This window comes from Eutrema salsugineum, unplaced genomic scaffold (assembly GCF_000478725.1).
Source record: "Eutrema salsugineum unplaced genomic scaffold, Eutsalg1_0 scaffold_25, whole genome shotgun sequence".
NCBI lineage: Eukaryota > Viridiplantae > Streptophyta > Magnoliopsida > Brassicales > Brassicaceae > Eutrema > Eutrema salsugineum.
In genome coordinates this window covers 521,809-532,481 of record NW_006256789.1, presented here as the reverse complement: position 1 = coordinate 532,481, position 10,673 = coordinate 521,809, and the positions used below count along the sequence as shown (strand labels likewise).

At 36.7% G+C, this 10,673-nt stretch overlaps 2 protein-coding genes across 2 annotated transcripts; one reads left to right on the top strand and one right to left on the bottom strand.

Annotated features, from left to right (window-relative positions):
• The first annotated feature begins 6,540 nt into the window (after positions 1–6,540).
• On the top strand, positions 6,541–8,024 carry LOC112085994. The gene is made up of 3 exons (XM_024154811.1): positions 6,541–6,702; positions 6,837–7,262; positions 7,500–8,024. The coding sequence occupies exons 1-3, from the start codon at positions 6,541–6,543 to the stop codon at positions 8,022–8,024; spliced, it is 1,113 nt and encodes a 370-aa protein (XP_024010579.1).
• A 1,099-nt stretch (positions 8,025–9,123) lies between these two features.
• LOC18015329 (ubiquitin-conjugating enzyme E2 28) lies at positions 9,124–10,223 on the bottom strand. Its single transcript, XM_006397325.2, has 5 exons — positions 10,119–10,223; positions 9,870–9,997; positions 9,659–9,766; positions 9,438–9,574; positions 9,124–9,196 (listed from the first exon to the last, which is right to left on the bottom strand). Exons 1-5 carry the CDS (start codon positions 10,189–10,191, stop codon positions 9,124–9,126), a joined length of 519 nt encoding a protein of 172 aa, XP_006397388.2. The 5' UTR covers positions 10,192–10,223.
• Positions 10,224–10,673: the final 450 nt, after the last annotated feature.

Sequence of the window (10,673 nt, the reverse complement as noted above, 5' to 3'; positions counted from 1 at the left end):
GTTCGATTACTGCTGTTGTTTAAGATTAAAAGATTTCTTTTAGTTTTAGAGTTGCAAAATGGTGAGATTTTTGTGTTGGCATAAAATGCTAAGAATGTGTGTTCGGAAGATAATTCATTTGGTATACTTAGAAGGCATTCCTAATTGATAAATGAGCCGAAATTTCTGCTTTTTCTTCTTGACAGGCTCTATCGAAACAAATATGGTTGAAGTTTTTTTGTGTTTGTGGTGAGTGGAAGAAAAATGAGAAGCAGGAATGGAATTTTGAAATGGATGCAAATGAAGGATCAATTTTTTTGAGTTTGATGAGCATCATACATTCAAAGATTTAGTTGAGATGGTTCATGATGATTTAGGCACTACAAAAAAAAACTGAATATTGTTACAAAAAAATTGTGACTAATTTTTTTGTAACAATTTTGTGATTGTTTTCATACCAAACCGTGACGAAATTATTTAGTTATAAAAGCATTACCATTTCGTCATAATATTATGACCAAACTGAAAATAAAAATTTTTTGTTACACTTCGTGACGTAATTCTTACAAAATAATATAGTCACAAATATTGTTACAGATTTATTACATTATTTAAAAACTATATTATATGATTTTGTGACTAAATTTAAGTCACTCACAGTTACAAGTATTTTGTAAATACATCATCACAATTAGTCATTGTTTTAGTGACTTTTGCATTTGATCATAGATTGTGACATAGTTGTTACTATTTTATGACAAGATTAAAATTACATGTGAATTAAGAAAAATAAATAAGAGAATAGCTTTAATTGTAAAAAACCTCAAAAAATACATATAATAAAAAATAATTAAATGACATAATAAATGTAAAAAATAGTATTCAGATTTTCGTCACAAGATAACACTAAGAAAAATGTGATCTAGCCACTAGCTAGCCGTCAATTTATTTCAATAGCCATGAAAGATCATTAATTAGTGGCTAATGTATGACCAATCAGTAGCTAATTAGCACAATTGGTGAAAAATCTGTGGCTGTGTAGTAATTGTCATGCCACTAAAATATGGTAATGGCAAAAGATGTTTAATATTTTTTAAATATTATAGTAAAAATTAATATGTTAATCATCATATCATATATGACAATTATTGTCACTATATATCATCACAATATTCTATAATATTATGTTTATCAAAATTTGGTTTGGTTGGGTATGATAATATGTGCATTACTTTTGATAAGATGGAATTAAAAAACAAATTAAAATGTCATGCTAATTAGCAAAAACTAAAATATAATTATTACATTTTTTCAATTAAAAAAAAGCTCTCACCGGTTCCACTATTTGAAACCACGATCTCCACAACTTTCACATGAACTGCTTTAGAACTTTATTTAATTATACACTGACATAAATTTTATCAACAAATCTCTTTAAGAACTTTCATCAAACTGTTTCTCTGCGATCATCACTTACTCGATGAAGCAAAACAACTGATCCTTTCATCTCTCTTATAATTTCAATTTGTTCTCAACAATTTTCTTATTCGACAAGCTTTTAAGAGTCGAAAAAGAAAACAAATTAAACAGTTCTTCCTAGCAGCAAATTTTTTTCTTTCAGCACAGGTTAATTAGTGGTTAGGCTAGCGTCTCTCGGCGAGGAAGATGATCACATGGGGTGGCTAGCAGTGGCTCAGGCTGGCGTTTCTCGGCGATATTGTATTGCTTCTATCTTGGTGAGTCTAGGTATATGAAGATGCGATCCGACAAGCAGAGACGATCTCTGGGTGGTATTCGTCATTGATATTCTTAGAAAATGGTTTTGTTCTGCAGGCGTGTCTACAGAGTGGATGGTGTGCGTCATTGATATTTTGATATATGTTTTTTTTTTTTTGAACAATTGTACTTTTTTTACTATATTTGTTAAATTATGTTTAACTTCGTTAATATATGTTAAATTCTTTTTGACTTTGTTAATATATGTTAAATTCTTGTTGACATATGTTTAACTACGTTAATATATGTTGTTAATTTCGTTGATTTTAAATTTTGTTGAATTAAATATGATAATAATTTGTGATAAAAATGTGACTATTATTTGTTACAATTTTTGGCTTAGCTGTAACAAATTGTGTTGTTTTTGTGACTTTAGTTTAGTCACTAATTGTGATGAGATTCCAGAACTGTTATTGCACTTATCTATGGAGCCCCCTTGAAGATGAGGTTGGTAGTTCACAATTGTCCACTGGTGTTTCTTAAGAATGATCGCTAATTGAGGAGTTTCATCAACTTAATTAAAATATCATCTGAAGTGATTCCTTTACATGTAACTCTGACTGAAGAATCTTATGTTGATTCATCTGCACATGGAATTCAACAGGTAAACGTCATTTGAATTCATTCATAGTTAAGTCATGGATGTTTCTTATCATTTAGGCAGACCTTCATTAACATTTGTATTTTAACTTTCTTTGTGTAGCTGATACGATCCTAGGTAATCAACTCCGAAGGAAAGGCTGCAGAGGATGCGAGATCATGGATAGGAGAAGAAGATGCGAGGATGATGACTCAAAGAAACATCGATGGTGGCGTGAAGATGATTCGATGGGGTTGTGATGGTGGTGTAATGATCGATTCTCAAACAGGAGATGGGATCGAGTTTGAGAGATAGAAGAATCTCTTGTAAACAGATTAGTTCTAAGAGATTCGAATTTCAGAGTTTTTCTTGTTCTCAGAAATCAAGAGAGCAAAGAACACAATAAGGGTTTTGACATAAAATTCTTCACTGCCCGATGACTTGCGATTCCCAAGTTATATATAGCCTTAGGAGAAATCGCAAACCTAAAGAAACAAAGCTACATGAAGTTTAAAATAAAACAACAGGAAGTTTGATTTAAAAATAAAAACAGCGAGGCATCCCTTCCAAAAGAACCTAAATGGTGCGCCTCAAAATACTAAACTAGTGCATTCTGAATGGCTCAGACTTGCACATTATTACCCATTAGCAACAACTCCTAAGTAACTCGACGTAGCAATGATTTCTGCCTCGTTAAAAACCTTGGGGAAGAACCTCCTTCCTACCAAAATCCTCACCAAGGAAAAGAGTACAGAATCATCACCTAAGTTACCTAGTCATTGTTACCGGGTTCTTCGTTCTTCAAGATGGAGATGTTGAAGATGTGAGCCTCCAGTTGATCGCCGTCCTCTGCAGCAATGAGAGCGTGAGCCTCCTTAGCCATCTCCCTAGCTCTGGAACAAGTGATCCTCCCAGCTATCTCCGGCTCCTCCTCCTATGAGTTTGTCACGATCATATCATCCTCTCCCTTTTGAAAAGGATTTGTCCTCAAATCTGAATCTGCGACATAAGGGAGCAAGTCAGAAACATTGAAAGCATCAGAAACGTCATACTTACCTTGAAGATCAATCTGGTAGGCGTTGTTATTGATTCTTTTGATGACCGTGAATGATCCATCAACTCTAGGCATTAGCTTGTTCTTTCGTTCAGCTGGAAATCGCTCCTTCCTCAGATGGATCCACACCAGATCTCCTTCTTCAAAAATCAGCTCCTTTCTTCCTTTATTGGCGTGCTTCTCATACTGCTTTGTCTTCTTCTCGATGTTCTCTTTAGCCTTAGCATGTATTCTCCGGACCTGTTCAGCTTTCTCCTTGCCATTCAAACTGCATTTTCCACTTAAAGGCAAAGGGATTAAGTCTAGAGGTGATTGTGGATTAAACCCATATACAATTTCAAAAGGCGAAAAGAGAGTAGCGGAATGCTTAGCATGATTGTAAGCGAACTCGACATGAGGCAGACACTCTTCCCATGTCTTGAGGTTACTTTTCACCAAAGTCCTTAAAAGTGTGGACAACGTTCTATTCACCACCTCGGTCTGTCCATCGGTCTGAGGGTGACATGTAGTTGAAAATGAGAGCTTGGTTCCTAGCTTAGCCCAAAGCGTTCGCCAAAAATGTCCTAAGAACTTCATGTCTCGATCTGAAACGATAACCTGTGGCATTCCATGCAGTCTTACTACTTCCCGGAATAACAAGTTAGCTACATTTACGGCATCATCTGTCTTGTGGCTAGCTATGAAGTGAGCCATCTTGCTAAACCTGTCAACAACTACAAAAATAGAATCTCTACCATTTCTGGTTTGAGGTAAGCCAAGTACAAAATCCATAGAGATATTGGTCCAGGGTTGAGAAGGAATAGGCAGAGGAGTATACAAACCGTGAGGTTGAACTTTACTCTTAGCCATTTTACATACGGCGCATCTAGAACAGACCCTCTCAACGTCTTTCTTCATGTTTGGCCAATAGAAGTGATCTTGTAGTCCAAGGAGTGTCTTTGTTACACCAAAATGTCCAGCTAATCCACCTCCATGAGCTTCTCGTACCAATAGCTCTCGGATGGATCCTCGTGGTATGCACAACCGGTTGCTGAAGAACAAGTATCCATCCTGTCTATAAAATTTCTCACAGGAAAACTTATGAAATTTGGCATAGCTCTCAGAAAAGTCAGTATCAGATTTATAAAGATCTATAATATGCTCAAATCCAGTCAACTTTGACGTTAAGGTAGAAATAAGAGTGTACCTCCAGGATAATGCGTCTGCGACCACATTATCTTTACCTTTCTTGTACTTAACTATGTAGGGAAATGTCTCAATGAATTCCATCCATCGCCCATGTCTTTTGTTAAGCTTCTGCTGACCCTTGAGGTGCTTCAAAGACTCGTGATCGGTATGAATGACGAATTCCTTAGGCCATAGGTAATGCTGCCACGTCTGGAGAGCTCGAACTAATGCGTATAATTCCTTGTCATACGTGGGATAATTCATCGTCGATCCTCCTAACTTTTCACTGAAATAAGCGACGGGCTTCTTATCCTGCATAAGAACTGCTCCAATACCTACACCAGAAGCATCGCATTCAATCTCGAAAGTCTTAGTAAAATCAGGAAGTACTAGTAATGGCGAATTGATAAGCTTCTCTTTAAGGGCTGTAAAAGCATGTTCTTGTGCCTCTCCCCACTTGAACCCCACGTCTTTCTTGATGACTTCTGTTAAGGGCGCGGCTATGGAGCTGAAATCACGAACAAAACGCCTGTAGAATCCTGCTAAGCCATGGAAGCTTCGGACTTCTCCAATATTCTTAGGAGTTGGCCACTCCTTGATAGCTTTTATCTTCTCTTCATCTACTTTAACTTCTTCTGCACTTACTACAAAGCCTAAGAAAACAATTTCATTAGTGCAGAATGAACATTTAGATAAATTGGCAAAGAGAGATTGAGTGCGAAGAACATCAAGAACCGATCTGATGTGATCTAGATGTTCTTCCAAACCTTTACTGTAGATGATGATATCATCAAAATAGACTATCACGAACTCGCCAATGAATGGTCTCAGGGCATGGTTCATTAATCGCATGAAGGTGCTGGGAGCATTGGTGAGGCCAAACGGCATGACTAGCCACTCGTAGAGTCCTTGCTTTGTCTTGAAGGCTGTCTTCCACTCATCCCCTTCTTTCATTCTGATCTGATGATATCCACTCTTCAAGTCTATCTTAGAGAAGATTGTCGATCCACAAAGCTCATTCAGTATATCATCTAGCCTTGGAATCGAGTGCCTATACTTCACAGTGATGTTGTTAATAGCTCGGCAGTCTACACACATCCTCCAGGACCCATCTTTCTTTGGCACTAACAGAACTGGAACTGCACATGGACTCAAGCTTTCTCGGATATGTCCTTTGATCATCAGCTCTCCCACTTGCTTCTGCAGCTCCTTAGTCTCTACAGGATTGGTTCGATATGCTGGCCTATTAGGCAATGCTGATCCTGGTACCAAGTCAATCTGATGTTCTATCCCGCTAATTGGAGGTAACCCTGGTGGGATTTCTTCCGGAAAAATGGCCTTATATTCCTGCAAAATCTCAATCATAGCACTAGGAAGCTCCTGTGAAGGGTTAGTACTAACAAGGGATTCCTTGTATACAAACATAATGCAGGCAATTATAGTTAGTGTTTGCACGGTTCAAGAGAAATCATGGGTTTTTTAGATATGGTTTCCTAAATAACTTATACGTATTCCTAAATGATTCCTAAAAGTTTTCTTTGTGTAGCTAACTCATGGAGCAAATGGAGATGACAATTCAACATGTTCTACTATCGATGCTCTGCGTTCTGCTCCTGACCTTTCTCCTATAAGCATGGCATATCCATCAGTTGAATTATATGTCAATAAACACTTCAAGAACAAAGACGAGTTGATGCTGCAAATGAGGAAATGGGCATTGGATTGGAAGTTTGAATTCAGATCAGCTTGGTCAAACAAGTCCAGGATGGTGTTAAATGTGTTGACCCCTATTGCACATGGAGGATGCGTGCAACAAAGCTCCCTTCTTCTGATTTCTTTGTGGTGAGGACTTATGTAAGTGAACACAACTGTAATACAGCTCATAGGAACGCAAGCCGTAGGCAAAGCAATTGCCAAGGTGCTTGGGACTCTGATCTGCAGCAATTATGGAGAGAATAAGTATGGTTTTAACCTGAAATAAATCATGGAGCAAGTCAGACTCGACCATGATGTACACATTGGATACAAACAAGCTTGGAAGATTAAAGAGTTTGCTCAGGATTTGATCAGAGGGACTCCAGAGGATAGCTATCAAAACCTCTCGAAGTGGTTGTTTAAGGTTACTGAGAAAAACCATGGATCAAAGGTTTATCTTGAGATGGATCCAAATGGAAAAAATTCAAATACAACTTTGTTGTTTTTGGTCAATCGATAAGAGGATTTTAGCTGATGAGAAGAGTTATTGCTGTGGATGAAACTTTTCTTAAAGGAAAATTTAAGGGAATATTGCTTGGAGCTAGTGCACAGAACGGAGATTATTCATTGTATCCACTTGTGTTTGGGATAGTTGACTTTGAAAATGAACATGCGTGGACCTGGTTTTTTAGAGGACGTAAGACTGTGATCCCTGATGCATCTAATTTAGTCTTTGTTTCAGATAGAGCTCATGCCATTGCAAATGCACGTTCAGTGGTTTATCCGCTTGCACATCATGGTATTTGCAGAATTCATCTGTTGAGGAATACAATACCAAAGTATGGGAGAACTGGGTTGTTGCCGCTTGTAGAAGCTGCAGCTGACGCTTACACTTGTCATGAGTTCATTGGCATCTTCAATGACATAAAGAGCATAAGTCCCATATTAGCTGCATATTTGGAAGAATCTGATTTTGCAAAGTGGGCTCGCTGTTATGCACATTTCGAACAGGTAAGTACAACGTTTTAAGCAGCTGTGACTGATTTTAGGAATGTTATCTTAAATTGTTGCTCAGTCTTTTCTAACTTGTGGTCTTGCTTGTATGCACCTTCGAACAAGTACAATATCATGACAACCAACATTGCGGAGTCTCTAAATTCGATTTAAAACTTGGCTCGTGAGTTGCCAATAATGTCTCTGTATGAGACCATTAGGTTAACTCTCACAACATGGTTTCATGAACGTCAGGAAAAAGCTTGGAAACACAAAAAGCTCGTCACACCACGCGTAGTGAAGATGATGTTAGAGAGATACAATGCTGCAATGAAACTTGATATTTTCCAAGTAGATCAGTATGAGTTTGAAGTAAATGACGAGACTCGGAAGTACATTGTTCATCTGGAAAACAAGCAATGCACTTATCTCATTTTTGAAATCGACAGAATCCCCTGTGTCCATACTATTGCTGCAGCTAAGTGTACAAACAAGGATGAGAACAAGTATATGGATCAGGCTTACTTAACGAAAACCTGGGCTAAAGCATATGCTGAGAGCATTCACCCATGTGGAGATTTGACAAATTGTAATTTCCCAGATACTGTACAAGTATATTCATGCGCACCACCTACTTGTAAGCAAACCAGTGGGAGACCTCCGACAAAGAGAAAAAGATCAGTTGGAGAGTTTGGTGTACCCGGTTCAAAATCCCAAGGACACAAATGTAGCAGATGCAACGTAGGAGGACATAACAGGAGTACATGGATATCATATTAGGAAGCCTTTATAAATGTTTAGGAATGATTTCCCAAATATATATATATATATATATATATATATATATGTATATTCAAACAGTCTTAAAGATTCATGCTTTGGTTATGATTTGTTTGAAATTTATAGACGTGATATGGGCTTGACATCATAATAAAAGCCCAACTCTCTTTTTGTCTCGGTTTAGGCCTCTTTCGTATTTGAAAGCCCTTTTATATGCTCTGTAGATAAGGTTTTAGGAATACATTCCTAAAAATATATATTATGCTCTAGTCTTACGTTTGTGCTTCGATTCAACTCACTGTTTGGCCCACAAACTTCTTTGAGGCTTAGATCCTCCAGCAGATCATCGAATTAAAGATGCTCCATAGCCATTTTTGCTTAGATCCTTTTGGCACAATTTTAATCTTTTGGGTAAATCACTTTTCCTCTAAAGAAGAACATTAATGAAATGCAGTTTTAAAGTTTGGTTTGATTTATCTTTGATTTGATTTCGAGTAAGTTTGGGTTATAGAACGAAGGAATACCAAACCAAGTTTTTTGGATTGATTTAGTACTTGTACTTGGTTTTGGTTTAGATACGTTTAATATGATCAGAGGTTTTGGTTCAGTTTTTGTACTTTGTCTAGATTCGATCAGAGTCAGATAGGTTTTGTCATTTTGGTTCTAGTGCTTTCTTTGGATTTACTCATGTGCTTTCATTGGCATCATCTTAAGATTGAAATTGGTTCATTGGTTTCAGAGGATATTCATAAATTGGTCAAAATGTTTCCAAAACACTCGGTAAGACTTCCTAAATTCTGAATTTCTGGAATGATTTATGAAGTTTTTGAAAGGTTTTAGGACATTTAAGGAAAGCTATTTTCATTGAAGATCGAGTTTGATTACAAGAAGACAATACTGGATTATATACAACTCGTTTTATAAAACCAACTTGACAAAACGACACAACACAACATATGACTAAAATCTCTTCACAATTGAATCCTTTATTAATCTTCTTCTTCTCACTTGATTTTTTTTCTTTGTTGCAGACTTGAATGCTTCAATCTAGTCACTCTTGAATCCTTTGATTAATCCCTTCTCAAGACTTCCTCTTCATCTACTTCGCCTCTTCCCTGTGCGAATCCTTGTCATTAGGTTTGAACTTCAAATCTGTTCCTTCCAATATAAGCCTATTCATAAAAGCATCCAAATATAAACTAATTCAGAGCAACCAAATATAAACCAATTTAGAGTAGCCAAAATATAAACTTATTAATAAAAACAAACAGTGTCCACATAAAAAAAGTAGACAGCATCCATAGTATCACATAATAAGTTTTTCAGAAAGCAAAGATAGAGTTTCATTAAAAAAAAAAGATGACTTAAAACCAAACATAAGCCAAACATAAACATTTTTTTTCAGGCTCCAACGTGCTACGCAGTCCATGCACGAGCAACTGAATCAAAAGCTGCCTTGTCTTCCAGTAGAGTTTGGCTATGGTTTCATCAAAATAGTCGCATTCGCTTATCTCTGGGGCAGTTAACTTCTCGTGAAGTTCAGTGAGGATCTGGTTTCAAAGAATTTAAAAAACAAATTAGCAAAAGACAATAACGATTCATAAACCAATAATGAGAATAGGTCAAATGATTACTCGATTGATGGTGTAGATGGGCGAGAAGTATTCATTTTCAAACATCTTAGGAAAGATGCTGCCATGGACACCCACGTTTGGGTGGAAGACTTTTGTGTTGAACGAGACCTGCAAAAACATCGTGTTACTAGGAATCTTTTCATATTTTTAGGAATATAAAACTATTGTTTATGAAGCCCTTACTAAATGATATGAGAACGCCTAATCATACCTTCGGTGCCTTGAACGGGTAATCAGGAGGAATGTGCATGGTGATTTTGAAAACCCCGTTCTTATAAGGGGAACCTTTGGGCCCCATCAGCATGGCCTGCCAGTGAAATAAATCTCCATCCACCAGTCCTAATCAAATCGGCAAAACACAAATTAGTAGTCTCCTGCAGAAGAAGGATTTCCTGCAGAAGACAAGTTCATGTAGTAGAAAGAAATTGTAATACTTATCCGAAATACAGAAACAAAATACCTGCACTGAAGAGATCATTGTTTACCCTCTCAATTTCCTTCAACTGCCTCGAGATTACTTTCGATGAACACATTTTCAAGAATAACAAAGATGAGAAATTTTTATTTTTTTCTGTGTGGGAAGGTGGTTCTTACGAAGGAGGATGAGACACCTTTTATAGAGGAAGAGAGGGAGTAAATTTTCAGAGAGGAGGAAGGATAGGTCAAAGGTGTCTCGTAAATCAGGATTTCGAACAGTTGCGTTTTTCAAAAAGGTAATTAATTGAATTTTGACTGCACCGTTTCTCTGTGAAGTCATGTCTTAGTCGTGTCGTTTCAGAAAAACGATCATTGGTAATTTTGAACGTTTATTTTTGTATAGAATATAGGTCTTATTAATGTATGAGAAGCTTGGTTTAGTATAAAATTCTTGATTTGTATGAGAACTTCCTAAGTTTCGTTAGTTTCTTGATTGTTTTTGTTAGTTTCTCGAGCATTTAAGTAGGTCTTTATACATTTTTTAGGAATAATTTTCTAAATTTTGGAAATGAATTATGAACTTTAGGTTTTATGAAGT

What these genes read in the sequence shown, in the direction of transcription:
- LOC18015329 (XM_006397325.2), bottom strand. Translation starts at nt 10,191, where the DNA reads ATGTGTTCATCGAAAGTAATCTCGAGGCAGTTGAAGGAAATTGAGAGG. An exon ending in CAATGATCTCTTCAGTGCAG is followed by an intron (nt 9,998 to 10,118) that starts GTATTTTGTTTC and finishes CGATTTGATTAG; the next exon opens with GACTGGTGGATGGAGATTTA. An exon ending in ACCCGTTCAAGGCACCGAAG is followed by an intron (nt 9,767 to 9,869) that starts GTATGATTAGGC and finishes ATGTTTTTGCAG; the next exon opens with GTCTCGTTCAACACAAAAGT.
- LOC112085994 (XM_024154811.1), top strand. Translation starts at nt 6,541, where the DNA reads ATGGAGCAAGTCAGACTCGACCATGATGTACACATTGGATACAAACAA. An exon ending in AGAAAAACCATGGATCAAAG is followed by an intron (nt 6,703 to 6,836) that starts GTTTATCTTGAG and finishes GGAAAATTTAAG; the next exon opens with GGAATATTGCTTGGAGCTAG. An exon ending in GTTATGCACATTTCGAACAG is followed by an intron (nt 7,263 to 7,499) that starts GTAAGTACAACG and finishes CATGAACGTCAG; the next exon opens with GAAAAAGCTTGGAAACACAA.